We start from the raw sequence: 20,396 nt of genomic DNA, 5'->3' as shown, positions 1-20,396 counted from the left end.
CCTTTCTGTCCTTACGTAAACTTCACTGGGTGTGCACCCTTGGGAAGGAGAGGAGTGGAATGAGATTCAGTTTATTAACACCATTAAGTTTAAAAATTGAACAGTATCTGGCTTCCATCCCTCATTTCAAATTGAATCACATAATGGGGATGAAAACATATTGATTAGAGAGAAACTATTTATTAGAGGTAAAATTGTTTACAATGTAAATAAGCTACATGTTCCATTATACACAACTTGGCATTTCAATATTTCATAATCTGTTGCATTTAATTAGGCACAGTACATAAAGTATGTATCACAAGTAAACATGGGAAACACAGTGGCAAATTTTTCTGATTTGTGCTTCATAAATGTTCAGTTTGCTAATCTCATTCATGATGTTTTAGTGTTAGCTGCTGCTTTTCCAAACAAGTGCTGATCCTCTCCCTAACGTATTTTATGCAAGGAAGCAAAACTAAGGATGAACTCTAAAGTTCTGCACTTCTGCCTCTTAAAGATTAAGTCGTTAAGTAATAATTTTTCTCTTTTATTTAACATTGTTATTAAAATGATAAATAAATGTAGTGATAGAATTTGAAATGTAAGATATAATTAATGCTCATTAATAAATTGGCTTTCAGTGACTGTAGAGACATTGTAGATGGTTTAGCTTTTTAATTTGAACATGGCATTTTTCTTAAAGGCAAAGCAATCTGGGAAACTTTAGTGGCTTGAGATTTACAAAGTGTCTGATTTTAATTATTTCAAGAATTCTCTGGCCTGCCAACGCCATCTTCCAGATAGAATACAGGAATGGGATTGCTGATTCCTGCAGCTGTGTGGGCCAGTATGCTGGCACTTAATACTCTTCAAGATTGCTAAATAACTTCCAAGTGCTTTTTTTTTTTTTTAAGAAGATTGGTTACTTTTTTCACTGAAAAGTACATTTTCTTTTTTTTGAAAAGTACCTTTTTCTAATTAAAAAAAAACCCAGTACTTGCTTATCTGAAATCAATTTGGATAATATTTGAAAACACACAGAAAAACACAAAATTGGAAGTTACTTATAAACCCACTCTAAAAGATAATCACATATTGGTACGTGTGTCCTAGTACTTTTTTTGTATGCATACTTGTATGTGTATGTTTGTGTGTGCACACCTGTGTATGTCTATGTGTAAGTATTTTTAACCCCTCCAAATTCTCATGCTGTGTGCAGAGAAAAAAGAAGCCCTTTCCTCCTCTTTACAGTATATTGTGAATATTTCCCACATATCGTTTTCTTCAGCATTTTTAATCAATGATTATATTCCATTATACAGATGTGCTATAAATTAACTTCTCTTTTTACTGTTGTAAGTAGGACTGTGGTGAATTTCTTTGCACATATAATCTCTAAATATTTCATCAAGATAAATTCTTAGTAACGCTGAGTCAAAGTGTATGTATATCCATATTTGCTGGCATACTTTACGGAAAGCTTATGCTAAATAATAAGTAAACTGTATCTACCCCTTTCTGTTTATTTCTTTAAATGTTTTTGATTTCCTGAAGCTGACAAATTTGTTCTTTGTTGAGCTCCAAAAGGTCACTGTGACACATCATTGTGATTGCCTGAAAGAGCCTTGTTTTTATAGCTGAAGGTCTTTACTAGATACACCCCATCCAAGGGGCTCCCACATGTACTCATACAAAGAAGTTAATGCAACTAGAATTAGCCTGCTCACTTAAGGGAGCAGTCTTGAACTCAGGTGCACATGCTTCACAAAGTAGCTGAAGATTTTCCAGAGGGTACAAGGGCATGCATGGTTTTAAGGTTATCACTGGTCAGCTTTCCTTGTGTGTGTGTGTGTGTGTGTGTGTGTGTGTGTGTGTGTGTGTGTGTGTGTATATATATATATATATATATATATATATATATACTCCTTCCTGAAATCCACTTGCCTCAGAAAACTGCTGTGGTAGTAGCTCATGTGGCTGTCCTTTTCCCTCTTCCCCTTTTCCACTTGCCCTTTTCGTAGTTTAGGAAACGGATAGTCCCATCCATTGCCCCAAAGTCTGAGACCCTCTCTGGTTCCCAGCAAGGGATTGTGTGAAATATTGGTGATAACCAAACCTCCTTCAATCAGCACTTTATAACCCAGCACCCCTCTGATTAAGAAATGCATGTGTTAATTCTGTATTGAAGAATGTGTTCACAGTATTCAGTAGTTTACAAATAATTTAGTGAATCAGAATTAAAGCAATGTTCCCCTCCAAAGTACTCTCAGTAACTTCATAAGGGGGAATTTCAAGGCTGATAAATATAGAACTTTTAATAATAAAGTGTTGTTTCAACTATTAAAAAAAATACATGTGTGATAAAACCTTAGTTTTGATGGTCAAAATAAGTATTATCAAAATAAGTATTGGTATTGCTTTGATTAATTTTAGACTAACTGTGATGATAGCTTAATCCAGAAGGATATGTTAAACATGTAGAGCATTATAATTATAGTAAATAAAAAGAGTTTAAAATTTTCAATTTCCATATATTACTTTTGTAGAGCATAAAAGTATATTGCATTAGGATAATATTAGAGGGAAATGAAATGGAAATGCGCTTCCAACACAAAAGAGAACACAGCATTTTTGACTATTAAAGAAGAACGAGTTTATATATTTTTAAAATGGATAGTGGGTATCAAATTGCTTTGCTATTTATATTTGGTTGGATACATTTTAAAGAATAGCATTACAGTTTTATTTTAAAATGTCAACATTTATGACATACTGAAATAACATTGTTTACAACTCTATAAACTTATAATGAAAAATTGTAGATGCCAACTTAAAAAATGTACAAAGGAGAAAAAAATGTGTGAGCAGATACCTGATTTTTTTCAACTTTTTTAGGCAGTATTCCAGCAAAAAGGGTGACATGGGACAGGCACCTAAGTGGGAAGGCTGCCTCACCTGGCCTCAGGTGGCCTCAGGGGAATGTTCCCCACAGTACTTCCTAGAAATCTCAGGCTCCCCTCCCTTAGTGAGCCCTGGCGTGGTGGAGGTGGTGAGATCACCTGCAGAGCTCTTCTTCCGGCTTTCCCTTGCCTGGAGCACTCTCCCCTTCCCTGTACCTTAGCCAGAGCCTGCCAGTCCCTCAGGTGCTTTAGGTCCCTCAGGCCTAGTACTCATGTCTCCTCCCTCTCTCTAGGCTCCCTCGTTCTCCACAATGAAAATATGCCTCACTTGTTAGACCTCCACCAGACGTCACCTCTTGCAGAAACACTCCTTGATTCCCCTTTCCTCTTTTACTTTAGAATGGTTTCTCCTTCCTCTTTCACTATAAAAGAGGGGTTCAGAAGTTAAGGGAAAAGGGAGTTAAGTTAGAAAGTAGAATGAGTCTCTGGAATCTTGGAGAGGTCCAGGTAGAGGGAGGCAGTGGCTTATGTGTTTGGCTTGTGTCAACAGAGCTTCTAGAGCTTTGTACCTCTGAAATACGGAGTCTCAATAAAAATACTGTTGAATTGAATTGAAGCTGAAGTCCAGTTCAGGTTTCACCTTACCTCTGAATTCTTAGATTTCCCAGATCTGCTGGGACTTCTCTCCTTCCAAATTCCTTGTGTACTTATAGTCTATTCTGTACAGCTTGGCGTGTCATCATCACCATCCTGCAATTTTTGGTAATTATTTTGAGTGTCTAGCATTGTTTTTATAACCAAATTGTAAATTCTAGGCAGGTAGAGGTACCTGTTTATTTTTTCATCTCCCCATGGCACCTGCTATAGCACTGGCCATAACAGATACTCGATAAACATATCCCAGTTCATTGTAAAAAAGGAAAAAAATTGATGGGGTGTCCTGGGGTTGAAGTATGGATATGTCATACTTCACTGTATGATTTTGGACCACTTGTGTAGAGTCTAGATCTCTTGATTCTTCATTGATAAAACATAGGTGGTAGTGATAGCTAATAATATCAGGTAATCACTATGGGCTAAAATCATTAATGTACGTAGCATTTCTATGAGGAAGATATATTACTACTCTTATTGTTCTCACTGTATATGAGACTAATATAAAGTACTAAAATAATCTGCCCAGGGTCATTAATAGTAAATGGCAGTGTGGATTTGAAACCAGACCCTGAGTCCCAAGCATTTACCCATCATGTGATACTGCCCATATCTGATGTATCTACCTAAGTTAAAGATTCTAAGTGAGTAGAAGGTTCTGGGTATCTTTTTGAAAGAGGTAAAAAAGTGACACAAAAGTTGAATTTAGTTACATATTTGGAAAACATTTTTACTTTTTTCCCCAGCTTTATTGAAATATAACTGAAACATAACATTGTTTAATGTATACAAGGTGTTGATATGATACATTTAAAAATTGCCAAATAATTACTGCACAGTGTTAGTTACCACCTTCATCCCATCACATAGTTACCATTTCTTTTTCCTAGTGAGAACATTTAAGATGTACTCTTTTAGCAACATTCAAGTATGTGATACAGTATTATTAGCTATAATCAACCCCTGGTAACCTCCAGGGGTTTCTGTGAGTGTGTCTCTTTTAGATTCCACATTTTAAAACATTTTACTCTTTCCCAGTCTGTAGGTTATCTTTTCCTTTTGTTTATTGTTTCCTTTGCTGTGCAAAAGCTTATAGGTTTGATTAGGTCCCATTTGTTTATTTATTTTTGCTTATTAGGTCCCATTTGTTTATTTTTGTTTTTCTTTCTATTGCCTTGGGAGAGTGACCTAAGAAAACACTGGTACGATTTATGTCAAAGAAAGTTTTGCCTATGTTCTCTTCTAGGAGTTTTATGGTATCATGTTTTATATTTAAGTCTTTAAGCTATTTTGAGTTTATTTTGGTGTATGGTGTGAGGGTGTGTTCTAACTTCATTGATTTACATGTGGCTGTATAACTTTCCCAACACCACTTGCTAAAGAGACTGTCTTTTCCCCATTGTATATTCTTGCCTCCTTTGTCGAAGATTAACTGTCCATAGATGTGTGGCTTTATTTCTGGGCTCTCTAGTCTATTCCACTGATCCATATGTCTGTTGTTGTGCCAGTACCACACTGTTTTGATTACTGTAGCTTTGTAGACAGTAGTATTGTCTGAAGTCTGGGAGGGTTTTGCCTCCTGCTTTGTTCTTTTTCCTACAGATTGCTTTGGAAATTCTGGGTCTTTTATGGTTCCATATAAATTTTAGGATTATTTGTTCTAGTTCTGTGAAAAATGTCATGGGTAATCTGATAGGGATCGCATTAAATCTGTAGATTGCCTTGGGTAGTATGGCTGTTTTAACAATATTCTTCCAATCCAAGAGCACGGGATATCTTTCCATTTCTTTGAGTCATCTTCAGTTTCCTTTATTAATGTTTTGTGGTTCTCAGCATATAAATCTTTAACCTCCTTGGTCAGGTTTATACCTGGTTTTGGTTTTTTTGGGGGTTTTTTTTTGATGTGATTTTTAAGGGATTGTTTGTTTACATTCCCTTTCTGATATTTCCTTGTTAGTGTGTGATGTGACCAAAAAGGGCTTAATTTCCAAAATATACAACCAGCTCATACAACTCAATAACAAAAAAAAACCCAATTGAAAAATGGGCAGAAGACCTTAATAGACATTTCTCCAAAGAAGGCATATGGATGGTCAATAGGCACATGAAAAGATGCTCATCATCACTAATTATTAAAGAAATGCAAATCAAAACTATAATGAGGTACCACCTCACACTGGTCAGAATGACCATCATTAAAAAGTCTACAAATAACAAATGTTGGAGAGGGTGTAGAGAAAAGGGAACCCTCTTACACTGTTGGTGGGAATGTAAATTGGTGCAGCCACTATGGAAAACAGTATGGAGGTTCCTCAAAAAAATAAAAACAGTGTTACCATATGATCCAGCAGTCCCATTTCTGGGCATATACCCAGACAAAACTATAATTCAAAAAGATACATGCACCCCTATGTTCATAGCAGCACTATTTACAATAGCCAAGACATGGAAACAACCTAAATGTCCATCAACAGATGAATGGATAAAGATGTGGTGTGTATATATACAATGGACTATTACTCAGCAATAAGAAAGAATGAAATAATGCCATTTGCAGCAATATGGATGGACCTAGAGATTATCATACTAAGTGAAGTAAGTCGGAGAAAGACAAATACCATATGATATCACTTATATGTGGAATCTAAAATATGACACAAATGAACATATCTCTGAAACAGAAACAGACTCATAGATGAAGAGAACAGACTTGTGGTTGCCAAGGGGGAAGAGGGGTTAGGGAGGGAAGGATTGGGAGTTTGGGATCAGCAGATGGAAACTAGTATATATAAACAACAAGGTCCTACTGTATAGCACAGGGAACTATATTGGAACCATAATAAACCATAATAGAAAGGAATATGAAAAAGAATATATATACGTATGTATGTATGTATGACTGAATCACTTTGCTGTACAGCAGAAATTAACACAACATTGTAAATCAATTATACTTCAGTAAAATATTTTTTAAAAAGAAAGAAAGAAAAACATTTTACTTTTTAAAGGCAGTTGGCAGTCTGCAGCTGAATTGAGTCAGGGGAAATGCATGGCTATAGTAATTGGGAGAGAACAGATGCTTTTCCAGCCACTTCTTGGCCTTGCAGAAGGGCTCCAGAAAATCACCAGCCTGCACAATGTTCACTACTCATTTCCCTGACTGCCAAAGGCATACAGTCTGGGAGCTGGTAGCAATGAACGTCAGTAGGAGGAGGAGAGTACTGTATTTTTATTCTCGTTTTTAACTGATCTTAAAATTCTTGCCTGGCCCTTTGCCTTCTGCACAGTCCAGAGTCATGAGTCCTTGATATGTGGCTCAAAAGAGAAGCACAGGACAGTATATTCCCTTTTTCTCCACCAATTTTCTGTTTGTGTTTCTATTCTGGGACCAGTGTACAGACCATTGCAGTTCAGAGAGAGAGCAACCTCTGCTCTCCTTTGAGCCAGTGTGTACAGCCTGGCTCCACTGTGAGCCCTGTGTAGGAGAGGGCCACATGTGCTCTGTAGCTTTTGGTGCTTCCAGCTGGGTGACTTTTGCAATTGTATCCATCTGATTTTGAAATGTGAAAAAAAATCCTGAACTTAGGTGTGGATTTATACATTAATTACACCGATCTCAGTTGCAGCAGTGTGGTCTTAATAGCCGATTGCTGCAGTATCCAAATCTGTGATATCAGAATGTGACGTGCATATTTTAATTTGAGAAATAGTTGAACATTTTTAGATATTCATTTAGATGTGGTTATGCAGGTTAAACATAACGTATGATCACTGCTTCTTTCATTGCTTCCAATTAAACCTTGCTTGTTAGTTTAACCTCTAGGTAATCCCATCAAACAATTGATGTCAAGGAAACACTGCCCACAGTAGCTTCAGATGAGTGGCCATTAATTTTAATTGCCTTGATATTAAAGATTAAGAAGTATCGGGACTAGCAGAATAGAAACGATCTGATGTCAAGCAAATCCACTTGCTAAAGCTTCCCCAGGCTGCTGGTGATATGAAAATTTTACTGTGAGAATTAAATAAACCTTTATTAGTGATGACTGTTGTTTGATTGGTCCAGGGGTATGCATAAACACAGAATTCTTACATATCTGGAGATGAGACCTTTGATGGTATAGAGATTCCTCAATTATGAAACCGTTAATAAAACTGTAATCAGATTTTCCAGGCTAGGTTTCATTAATGTATTATAGCTTCTCTGATTGTCAAGGTAATATTAACTACAAAGTACAGAATCCAACAGAGAATTGTTTAGAAGAAGAGAATTCTAAGATGGGCCTTTCTTGCTAAATTCAGAGTTGGGGAATTTTCATTAATTATGCTTAAGAAATTCCAAATTCCCTTTCAACCAGGAATATCTCCCTTTGCACTAGAGATACATTCAATATTTAACTCTTTCAGAGCCCTGACAGTCTTAATCAGACAAGCTAGAGTGATATATATTGAAGGAGGTTTTTGTGAGCTGGCTCACTAGGTCTGCCTCCTGAGCTGAGGACATGCTTGTGACAAGTGAGTTGGGGGCTATGCGAACTTGCTTTAACAAGCATAACCAGAGCAAATGCCTTTGGGGTCATTTTACAGTCTTAATTCGGAACTTTTATATTTAGAGTCATAGAATTCTGGTCTGGGAATGGGTCCTAATAGTCGCTGAGGCTGCCTTCTCCTGGTGCGGAAATGCCTCCCAGAGCATCTGCCTCCATGCTCTTGGAGGCCTGGGCCCCACATCAGCATCATCTCGGCTTCTCCCTCTCCCCTGGCCTCCACAGTGAATCAGTGGCCAAATTCTGCCTACTCTAGTCCTCTTCCATGACCTCTGCCCTCTCCACGACTCCTGTTCTGCCGGGCTCAGGTCCTCCTCACCTGTGTGCCCTCCTGACTCTTCCTCCCCCACCACGTCCCACACAGTTATCCCACGCGCCTGCCCCAAGCACATGGGGCTGAAAGAAGGGAGAGCAGAGGAGGCCGATGGCAGAATGGAGTTGGGTCCCTCAGGGCTGTTTGAGAGCCTAATATTGTGACAGTCTAGATGTTGGAACTAAGGCCCATGAGTGGAAATGGAAGGGAACCGGATCTTAGTTCTGAGTAGAGAGCTGTGTATCCATCAGAACTATCTAACGGTGGAATCAGGGACTTCGTGACGTGGTGAATACCACGTCTCTGGCGGTGGAGATGCCATGAACATGAGAAAATGGAGAAAGAGGCGCAGGTTTAAAGGACACATGAATTCTCTTTTAGACCTGTTGAGTTGCAGGTTGTGGCAGAACATTTCTAAGGAAATGTCTTAAAAATTGAGAACTGAAAGTCTTCATAGAAGTTAGGGATAGAGATGGAAATCTGGGAGTCATTCACAGAGACAGTGGTTGAAATCGTTAATAGAGATAAGATTGCTCAAGGAGAAAGAAGAGAGCCAAGAGCTGAGTCTTGGACAAAGCACGCACGCACACACCCCCCCACACACACCCTGGTGTGTCAGGGAAGGAGAAGCAGGAGCATAATGTCACAGAAACCATGCAAAGAAGGCGCTTTAAGAAGGAGCCGGAGGTGTGGGGGAGGTAATTACAAGTATCAGACGCTGCTGAGAGGTCAAAGAAGTTGCAGAGAGAGAAGGCCATTGGATTTGGGACAGGTGTGATGCCTGTGACCACATGAATCAATCACCTAGTCCTTGAGATTGTTAAGATTGTTACATGAGAAAATGTATGCAAAGGGCTCTGTGTAATGCTCAGTGCAAAGGAGATGCTCATTAAATAGTTACTATTACCACCACTATTTGAAATGAAGGAAGGAAGGGGCACATCTAATCCTTCATTGGGTCGGGGAGTTGTGTGGGGGGATGACAGTGGAACAGAAACGGCTAGGAAGGCCTGATCTGTAGCATATTTGCTTCCTGATGAGTTTTGGCTTGTTGCTGTCTAAACCTGTGTTCATGGTGGCTGCACAGGTCTTCAGCTAGTGTGCTGGCCTGTGTGTGTGGCACATACGTGCACACAGTGGCCCCCCCCAGGATGGGACAGTGTGTGGGCTGCTGCAGGCCAACATTGTCTTCCTCATGTGGCTCCCTTGCCAGGGCTCTCTAGCTTTCCCTGAACGGGTGAGTGCCATAGTTTGAAGAATGAGAGTTCTATTTCCAAAGCAATTAAAGACTTGGCAGAGATGGTCAACTAGCATGCCCATTGGTGTAAATTGGGTTGGAGGGCTTATACCACTCCTTATTTTTCCTCAGGGTCCCTAAATAGCTGTTCAGGATGAAACAGTGACCCACCCCGCCTGATACCACAGCAACATGCCCCTTTGACACATTACTAAGAAATTATTAAAAAGTGTTGTTAAACTGTTACTTTAACAAAAGAGAGGTCAGAGCCTTTTATATAGCAAGTGGGTACCTATTCATAAATTGCTGTGTGGGTTTTAGCTGCTTCTTTATATAGCTCAGCTCCCAGGTGCCTGAACACTCAATGTAACTATAGGCAGTGAGTCTTGCGCCGAAGTTTCACTGTCAATGAAATGTGATGAAATCTGCCTGTTGCCAAGATCCTCCTTAGAAATCTCTTCCATTTGCACTGGTTGACATCATAGGTAGTTTGCAAAAGAAATAAGTATGTTCTACCTGATGAAATCAGCCACTGATTCTTTATTTGCATTTGACCTTATTGGAATTGCTTGAGTTTTCACATCGTGACCTTCTCACATGTTAACTGGCACAACTTAAGCAGCCATCTTGGCAGACATACAGTATCTTCTAAGGCAGGAGACAAAGGGGTTTTTCATCCATTATTAATTGATGTTACTCTTTTTAGCACACCAAACATGATTTTACTGTACAGCTGCCAAAATTGTTCCAGACCCCAAAAGAATGTCATTCTTTCACAAGCATTTCTTATTATTTACCTAACTTAACAAATGTTTCCTTTAGTTTTTCAGCTCCTTTTCAGGGGACTAGTCATTTATATGTTAATTGGTATACACCAATTGACTATTTTTTATGAACAGTGCTCCCAGCCATTTTAGTGTTACTGGGGCCAACTCCAAGAAGTGGTGTTATTCCAAGAGTGTTGAGAGGTTTGCCAAAAGAGCAAGTGAGCCTCTGCACCATTCTGCATCATCCCCAGGATGTGATCACAGGCTAGGAATTGAGTGATTCCTAGCCTATTCCAAGGTCTCCTTTTGGTGTCCTACAGTTATTATTGGAAGTTTGATTTTTGTTCCTCTCTTTGAACCTCGCTTCCCCTTACTCATATCCCTGTGATTTGTAGGTATCCAACTGGTTTGGCAACAAACGAATCAGGTACAAGAAGAATATCGGCAAGTTTCAGGAAGAAGCCAATCTCTACGCTGCAAAGACAGCCGTGACAGCTGCACACGCAGTGGCCGCAGCCGTGCAGAACAACCAGACCAACTCGCCCACCACGCCAAATTCTGGTGCGTACGGGCACTCACTCCCTACTCAGCTCAGGCAGCCTTATGCCACAAACCCCTGTCCCACAGACCAGGAAACAAGAGCCATACTGGGGACACAGTGGACTTATAAAGGAAGATTGATATTAAAATGCAGACTTGTTCTTGGGGTGGGTGAATGACTGGATGGCCAGAGCCTGTAAACCCACTATTCACAGTGAGTGCCACTATGTACTGTTAGATTCTAGAACTTTCACACTTAGTAGTGTTTTTTAATTCAGCAGTTAAGCCAAGTGCTATCACTAATGATTATTTTCACTATATTGTTCCATGTGTCATTTTAAAATCAATAGTGGTCTGTCAAAGAACGAGTGAAATAGAAGTGGGAAATTTACCTGTTGCTGTGAGTAATGAAGCTGGTATGTTGGGGTTAGGACAGCAGGGCTTCCTACCTGATGTAGCTGCAGAGTCGAGTCTGCTGTCCTTACATCTCCTTAGCACCTGTGCTGACTTGGTAGGCTCAGCATGTGGTTAGCTGATCCGGACGTGGTTAGCCGCGAGGGGTATGGTACTTAACACATGGATGCATTATCTTGGCTGCTCATACAATACGTTTTGGCCAGATTTTATGAGGCATTTTTTGATGGAGTTGGAAACATCTTAAAATTAGAGGGAACTTGAGTAGCAATGAAAGATGTGCAGCTAGTCCAAACAGATGGACTTGAGAAGCAATTCAAGGGACTTCTCTAAGGAGATAGTTTAAATATATCTCTAAAAATTCAGAAAGTGAGGGGTTTTTTGTTTGTTTTGTTTTGTTGTCTTCTTCCCCCCACCCCCCAAGTTCTTTTTAATGGAGCGTGGAAACTGATGAAAGTTAGGCAGAGCGTATGGCTTAGAAAGAGCTTCAGAAAAATGTTTCTTCTCTGGTTAATTGTCCACCATGACAGTTAATGATGGTGAAGAGCTCACTTAATGACCAAGTCCTGGAGATAAATGAAAACAAGGGGATGGTTCCAGGCCAGCTGCTGGGTGTTTTTCTGTTTGTTTTGATTCTCTCTTTCTTTCATATTTGGGCTTCCCCATTGATAGGACTTTCCTAGATGCAAAATGAATCACAGGACCTAACTCCTTGGAGTTATTCTCCGTCCTCTTAGATCTAGAAATGCTTTATGTTGTACACAACCTTTCCCTTCTGTACCTTTTCTCCTTTCCCTGCCTCTAGGTCTTTGAGGATTATGTGTGTAGCTCTCTGTTATTCAGCTACTTAACTCTTTCCTTTCCAGGTTCTTCTGGTTCTTTTAACCTCCCAAATTCTGGGGACATGTTCATGAACATGCAGAGTCTGAATGGGGATTCTTACCAAGGGTCCCAAGTCGGAGCCAATGTGCAATCACAGGTAGGAGAAATGCCCCAGCTGGGGCCTTTCTAGCAGGGTAGGGTTTGGGCTCAAAACTCCTGACTCTCAACCCGTGGAAGTGGTCTGCACACTGTGCAGATCCTGTGCTGGGTGCTTCCGGACGTGACCATCTGCCCCACCATTTAATTTAATGAGAAGTCAAGTGAACAGTGACTTTGGATGATTCAAACCTGATAAACTTTGTGAATGCATTCGGCTCTGGCTTGAGCTCATGGAGAGGGGTTGGGTGCATATTACTTTTGTAACGAGATAGAACAGAAAAATTGTGTGTGCCAGTGTGTGTATGCTTTTAAAATATATTACTCTGTTTCATTTCTGTATTTATTTTTTTAAATCAGAATACAAAAACCTGAGTTCTTAAAGTATATTCCAGGTTCACCTCTTTTTCTCATCCTCTTACTGGAAAGCAGCTACTTGTTTTTATGCACTTGGGAGTGTGTGTGTGTGCACGTGTGAGAGGGCGAGCCAGTATACATATTTATAAGTCGTTTCACCCACAGCCATGCTCATTTGGCTGGTGTAGATGCAAAGTTTGCATGGCCATGAAGATGTTGTTGTTTGGCTGGCATGAAAAACAAAGATGTGCGAGTTTAAATATGCAAAGAATTGTTGAAATTCTGCCAGTCACATTTGATTGATAAATTTGTCTTTCATTCAAGATGCTAAACCCTTGTGGCACACATAATTCAAATTGTTTCCTTTTGTAAGTAATGATGTTTTAATAGATTTGGGATGATGAATTTTGTTTTGTCTCACTTCTAGGTGGATACCCTCCGTCATGTTATCAATCAGACGGGAGGCTACAGTGATGGCCTTGGAGGAAACTCACTGTACAGTCCACATAATTTAAACGTGAGTACTCTGGGGAACCAGATTTGAAGAGCTGTAGGAACAGCGTCAGGTAAACAGTGGCTAATAAATAAATTAATGGCCATTTTACTTGGCTTCTCATCTTTTTGGCAGGTGGGGAAGGCAGCATTTTTAGTGTACTTTTATTTTATGAACCTAAACACTGATGTTACCTTCATGCCATTAGAAGTCCTCACAGAGGCCCAGGGTGGCTGGCGTTCTGTCATCAATAGAGACTTAAGCATCAGCCCATTAAGATGCCATCTCCCACTGGCCGTGCTGTGTTCCAGGGAGATGGTGAAAAACAGGTCATTTATCTTAGACTCGAGCAGCAGGAAAAATTCCCAAACACAGCTCAGGTGAAGGGGAGGAGGGCCCCAGACAGATCAACAAACCAAGCTAAACAAAGACTCCTGTTCTCAAGAGTAACTTGCTGTATTGTCAATGTGGGATGCAAAACACGTTTAGCATTTTCCATGGCTTCTCAGTTGTTAAGTACGGAGGAAATAATTTTAACTTTAGTAACCAATTGACCAAAACTTCACTTTCCCCCCACCCTGACATGGATGGAAAATAGCAAACGCATAGCACCTAAAGGGGAGCTGCGGGGACTGAGTCCCCAGGGTGGAGTGGTGGACAGAATCTGGGACTCCAGACCAGGGAGGAAATGAACTGCCCAACACATGGTAGTAGAGTCAGAAAGAAAACAGACAGAAGTCTCCCTTTTTGGGGCTGGCTTTCTATGAGAGTAAATATTAATGATTTTAAAAGTGATTGAGGATGTTCAATTGTAAAAGGAAAAAAGGACCATTAAATACTCAAATCTTTTACATTTGAAATGTCAAATCTTTCTTTTTGGGTTTATAAATAACTCGTAATAACGCACAACAAACCACATAAAAAGCCTTTTAGTTGCATTTCTCCTTTTTCATTTAAGTGTTTTGAAATGCTTCAGAGAATGTGCGATATCCTTATCAACATGATAAAATATGAAACTGTGATTGCCTGCAGCATTTTACAGACATGAATTCCATCTTCACTGATGAGGCTTGATAAGGCGCTGTTGTATAATACAGTGCATAATCTCAAACCACCAGAGTAAGGATTAATTTATTTTGAAAAAAAGAATGCTTGCTGACAACCTCTCCTCCAGCTGCCACGCTGGGTAAAAATATTGTACATTTGTTGTTTATAAATTTGGATAAAAGAGGAATGATGTTTACTTCAGATGGAATATCTTTAGACTTGTATCTGCATAAGAGTTTTTCTTTTTCTAAGTAGATTTTCATACCTGAGGGGTGAGAACAGCTTACCTATTAGATAGAGGAGAGGATTTTTTCGAGTCCACACAAACACACACGCGCTTGTCACCATCCAACCTGCACAGCTGAGGCTTTGAAGATCAACTGCCATAGCTTTATATTTTTTCCTAACCTGGATTTGATACACCTAAACCCTGGAAAATCCTTCTCCCTTTGGCTCTGGTCATCTCTGTGTGGTTGTTTGGTCCCTCTCTCTCCCCCCTCCCCACCATTTCCCTGTGGACCTAGAGGGAGGAAAGGTGCTTTATATGCAGGACTGTGCAGTCAAGCCGAAGACAGGGTTCCCTAAGAACAGCATATTGGGAGAAGGAAAAATTCCCAGCCCAAGGCTGGGCGAGGAATCTCAGTAGCCTAGCAGCACAGGCCTAAAAAGAAGACATTTTGGTTGGACTCGTAGAACAAGTTGCAGATGGATGTGAGGGAGTCAGGGGGACCTTCTGCCCCTCACTGGCACTGGTGTGGGAGGTCTAGGTCTGGGGGCGGCACAGCACGAGGCTGGTCTGTGCCGCAGGCACTGGGTGGCAGCCAGCTCACCCTCGCCTTCTCTCCAGAAAGGCCCGCCCCGTCACTTCCACTCAGTGTTCCCCAACTCACAAGCCCAGCACCTCCCTCTTCTTGACTGACATAAAAATATGTAGCGACAAGCTGTCTGCCACAGCAGAAATCTGATCAGACATTGATTTCAGCAATTGCCTCTATAGGCCAAGACATAAGGCAAATTTGTTTCTGAGCACTGTTACTGCGGATGCAGGTCTGAGGCAGGAAGGGCCAGTGGCATGTGAAGAGCCGTAGCAACATCCCGAATAGGAGCCCCAGTTACAGATAATTGGAATCCAGATTTGAATAGTGTGCGCTCCTCCACAGTTCATGCATTTTCATTCTGCAAGATCCTATTTGGAGGGAAATTCTGGCCTTCATTTTCCAAGGGTTATAGTAGCTGGCTGTCAGTCTTGTATAGAAAAGGGGCCGGGGGGTGGAGGGGCTTCTTCTCTATGGAAACGAGGATTAAGCTGGGTTGAAGTTTATACTTTGTGGAGCCGAAGGTCTTGCCAAAGCATTGCATTGAGCTTCTCCGCTGCTCCCTTCTTATAAGATTTTTTTCAAGTCACTTGATTTTTATCAGCAAATCAAAGGCCGAGCTTCGTGCCAGCTTGAGACCAGCTGAAGCCCTCCTTCAGCGTGCTGATTTATTGCCAAGTCTTTACTTGGTAGGATGGATTTGTTTTACATGCATTTAATCCCACTTTAACACATGCTTCAAACTCCTGCCAAAGTGGGTTTAGAAAATACATTTTGCTAATGCATCTTTGCTCTCATGTTGTCATCGGGGTATTTTCAGTTGGGGAGGAGAATTAATATGTAGACGTGCACCTGTTGAACTGTGCTTCTCCTTTCAGGCTAATGGAGGCTGGCAGGACGCAACAACTCCATCTTCTGTGACTTCTCCTACAGAAGGCCCAGGAAGTGTGCACTCTGATACCTCTAACTAATCTCTGGTAACACTCTTCCCTGAGCTGACACGCCTTGATAAGTGCGTTCAGAGCAACAGGAGGAAAAGGAAAGCGTTTTTGTAGCCCACCATCTACAGCTTTACTGTAAAACCTTATTAGAGAACTTGGTAAATCTGTTTTTTAAGGAATCATAATCATTTGTATTTATACTTAAAAACACACAATGTTAAAAAAGCACTTTATCCAATTAGGCCAAGATTTAACATTGTTGACAGTCCTATAGCTATTTTATCATAATTTATTATCAATATTTTACATTAATGGTTTCTCACTTGCCAATTACTTGGCCTTAAGGGTAAAAAGTACAATATATGCTAAACCTCAATCGCTAAAGCAGATACAAAGACTCACCTCACCTAAATTGAACTTCTTGCATATTTCCATTGCAGACTTTGATTGTCCTTCTTTCATATCACTAATGGAGTTGGAATAAAGGAGCTGTTTGGCTACCTGTTAATGATGGTTGTGTTTAAGAATCTTTCTCGTCACTCTTGGGTTTCGATCTCTTATGTTATAATTAGATCAGAGACCGGTAGCATCTTTTCTCTCTCTGAAAGCACCAGTGCCCAGAGTCTGCTCGGTAATTAAATTATGGATCCAGATTGTTTTGAGAGCTGAAGATACTTGCTGCTGATAGAGGTGACCATGAGATCCGTCTGGGGTTTTATGGCGTGCACTGGGTGCTGCACAGACTTGTCAAGGTTTGCTACGTCCTCTGGGCATTCACAAAGGCCCTGCTCTCTGGAGTGTTGTATATAGTGTAGCAAAAGAGTATTTATACATCTCACCAATCAAAACACAGCTTTATTACCTCATGCGAACTCATACAAACCAATAGAATTTCAACATGTTCTGTAGCTTAGAGTGCTCACTTACTACCTCTGAACAATACTCACGCTGTAGTTTGTCTCTTTCTTATCTTTTTGCATCTTGTAATTAACTCTTTGTTTCCCTTCATAAAATGTAATGTACATTGTAATCTTTTAAAAGAAAAATCAGGGTTGCATTTGCAACTTTTAAAAAACCGAGAGTGGAAACATTGGGTCTTAAATTAACACAGGATCAGTAAAACTGTTGTAAATACTAAGAAACATTTTGAATGTTCTTCATCTTGTTACTAATCCATGCAAAAAAAAAAAAAAAAAAAAGCGATGACTAATTGTGATGCATTCAGATTTCAGTATTCAGTACTGTATATTTCACCCTGTGTAATGGGGCCCCCTCTCCTTTCTCTCTTTTTGTATTGTATGCGATTCTGAAACTGATTGAGTCATGAAAATAATTTGTGGCGGTGATTCTAATGTATTAAAAACGTTTCGTGTTCCTTTCTAACTGGATTACACCCTGGATTGAAAAAGTCTTCCTCGTGGTAGTTATATGTAGTTTCAAACATGAATAAACTTTTTGCTTTCATGATTAAATGTTGATGCAATTTCTTACCCCACCTGGTGAGCTAGTCAGTGCAGGCAGAGGAGAAGGCCTGCCCAGAAGTGAGTCTGAGCATGTAAACGTGTCGCCTGTCAGAGAGGGACTCAGAAACGAAGGTGAGGCTGAGAGTGGCCGACTACACTCTCTACAGGCTCCCAGCCAGCTCCTGGACCACCGTCACATGTCCTCACTTGACACTTAACGCTCTAAGAATACCACAAGGAAAATATCATCCCCATTTTCACAGATTAGGAAACTGAAGTTCATAAAAGTAGATGCCACAAGGTGAAAGACCTAGGATAACAAGGGCCACGCTTGGAACCCAGGTCTGTGTGTGTCCTTGGAGCTGACACTCTCCTGACTTAATGATGCATCCAGCATCTTTTGGATGGAAAGACCTGTTTGGTAATTTTTAAATAATTATCAGTCTTGTCACATTCACCTCCTTGCTTTCATAACTTCTGTGAGATACGGGTTAAGAACAAGCAAAAGTTTGTCCCAAAAGAGTGAGCTTCCAAGGCCATAAAAAAACCAAAAAGCCACAACTTCTCATAACATACCTTTGAAAACTAAACTTATAAAACGTAAGACCAACTAGAAATTCTTTAACCAGATTAAATATTGTTTTTGTTTTATTCACATTGTCAGCAACTCCATGTATTTACATGTACATCTGTCGCTAATATCTAAATCTTTGTAATAAAAGAAGTCAATAGCAGGTAATTGGCCTGTTTACTATATCTCGAGGAAATTGACTCACAGGAAATCAGATTATTGTTAATCAGTTGCAGCAAATGGTCTCTGATAAATACAACTGTTTTACTATTTCAGTTGGTAAAACAAGGTCTAGGGCCACCATTCCCATTAATCTTGAGGCAGTTACACTTTATAAAATAGATTGCCCTCCAAAGCTGTCCTCCCTCACACGGGCTCTCAGCCTGCCTGTAGGAATCTCTCCCATGGCTAAGTAGTTACTTGCATGATTCAATTAGCTTATGGGTCAGCCTTTCTTATCTTTGTACATAAAACAATCGCTATGCTATGTGGTTTTGCAAAAATATCCTGTGAAAACCAGACACACATGCACACACAAATACATCTTCTTTAAAGTCCAGAAACACACACTTCCTAAGAACCACCTCAGGTCTCCTCTCAGGCCAGCCTACTGAGAGAAGCACATACCGGTGTTTGCTGGAGATTCACACGATGAATCTTTCCCTTGAGGAAAAGATGTGAATATAAGGCTTTATTCAGAGGAGGTCTCAATAAAAACAGTAATTCCTTTCCTAGAAGCTAATTTGGGAGGCACTTGTATATAATTCCCTTCTGCTCTTCAGTACCTCTCTAGCAGAGGCCAGCGGCACCCACACTTCATAGATAAGGAAACTGAGGCATGGCTCAGACCAAGGCTCTTAGGTCTCCCTCTAAATTGGGTGAAATGTGTTGATTTGACAGATTTTCACCAGGTACCCTTTCTGGGGCAAGCAATGGGTTAGGATCTAGACCTGAGCACAATGAAATCAAACCCTAGGCCTTGGGAGGCTAAGATCCTAGGCCTGGTCCTTATTCAGAAAGCAGACGCTTAGTGAGGGTACTGGAGAGGCCGTTAGGTTTCTTTTTTCTTTTTTTAAAATTTGTTTAAAATAAATTTACTTATTTTATTTATTTTTGGCTGCATTGGGTCTTTGTTGCTGCGCGCGGGCTTTCTCTAGTTGCGGCGAGCGGGGGCTACTCTTCGTTGCGGTGCGCGGGCTTCTCATTGCAGTGGCTTCTCCTGTTGCGGAGCACGGGCTCTAGGCACGTGGGCTTCAGTAGTTGTGGCTTGCGGGCTCTAGAGTGCAGGCTCAGTAGTTGTGGCGCACGGGCTTAGTTGCTCCACGGCATGTGGGATCTTCCCAGACCAGAGATGGAACCCGTGTCCCCTGCTTTGGCAGGCGGATTCTTAACCACTGCACCACCAGGGAAGTCCCGAGGCTGGTAGGTTTCTGAACCCCAAGACTGGAAAAGTGAGGCTCCCACACCCTGTTCACAAGGTCAAAGAATATAACAGCAGGAAACCACTTGAAACACCCAGTTGCAGGCTAAGGGGGCTGTCTATGCATCCAGTTAGAGGCACAAGGGCACATGTGTGCTTCTATGACACTATGTTGTTACCGAACCAAACTTGGGTCCACTGACCTGTGCACAGTAAGGCCAATCTACTGGCACCGGGCTGTGGTGAAGGGAAGTGCAGTGTTTATTGCAGGGCGCCAAGCAAGGAGCTCAGGACAGCTAGTGCTCAAAAAGCCCCAACTCCCCAGCGGGTTTCAGCAAAGCATTTTTAAAGGCCAGGTGAGGGAGGAGTATCCCAGGGTGAGTGATCAACTCATGCGCAATTCTCTGATTGGTTGATGGTGAGGTAACAGGGTGGTGTCACAGGGGTTAACATTATCAATCCTTAGGCGCCAGTAGGTGTGGGAGCTACGTGCTCATGATCATCAAGTAGTTAATTTCTTCCATTTGGTAGTGGTTTTAGCATCTGTGAAACAACTCAGGAAATGTGCATCAGATACTGTTATCTAGGTCCTTCAGCGAGGAGCTACTGCAGAGGCTGTGAGGAGGGGTCTGTCCCGGCAAGACCCCACAGGGTCCTGCTTGGTTACACTTTCAGGACTTTCTGGAGCCCAAGTGCCTGAGAAGCTACACGTTGGACGGGAGGTACTCGGGCAGCATGGGAGCCTCTGAGGACAGTGGACCAGGCAGCCTTGCAAACTAGGTTAGAACTTCTCTGCAGCCCTGACCTGGGTGGCAGCCTGGTGCCAGTCCCTGGCCAGAAGCCGGGGAGGGCAGGGCAGGGTTCGAGAGCAGCACCCTCCCTGCGTGCAAAAGGTGACCTGGGGCTAAGTCTTCCAGGTGGGGAGGTGTTTGGGGTGTAAAATATGCGTTGGTGCCG

At 41.1% G+C, this 20,396-nt stretch overlaps 1 protein-coding gene across 7 annotated transcripts in view; it reads left to right on the top strand.

Moving 5' to 3' along the window:
• PBX3 (PBX homeobox 3) overlaps positions 1 to 17,457 on the top strand; it is a 224,580-nt gene extending 207,123 nt beyond the window's left edge. For 5 of the 7 annotated variants that reach the window (XM_082467808.1, XM_082467809.1, XM_082467811.1 and 2 more), the window contains 4 exons: positions 10,796 to 10,961; positions 12,221 to 12,333; positions 13,117 to 13,206; positions 15,923 to 17,457. In XM_082467808.1, coding sequence (XP_082323934.1) covers positions 10,796 to 10,961; positions 12,221 to 12,333; positions 13,117 to 13,206; positions 15,923 to 16,015 — 462 coding nt within the window. In that variant the 3' untranslated portion in view covers positions 16,016 to 17,457. Of the gene's footprint in view, positions 1 to 10,339; positions 10,430 to 10,795; positions 10,962 to 12,220; positions 12,334 to 13,116; positions 13,207 to 15,922 lie in introns of all 7 variants that reach the window. The other 2 variants (XM_082467814.1, XM_082467812.1) reach the window with 2 other exon arrangements.
• Positions 17,458 to 20,396: the final 2,939 nt, after the last annotated feature.

Source organism: Balaenoptera physalus (genome assembly GCF_965194825.1).
Source record: "Balaenoptera physalus genome assembly, chromosome: 7".
Taxonomy (NCBI): domain Eukaryota; kingdom Metazoa; phylum Chordata; class Mammalia; order Artiodactyla; family Balaenopteridae; genus Balaenoptera; species Balaenoptera physalus.
This window is presented reverse-complemented; position numbering and strand designations above follow the sequence as displayed.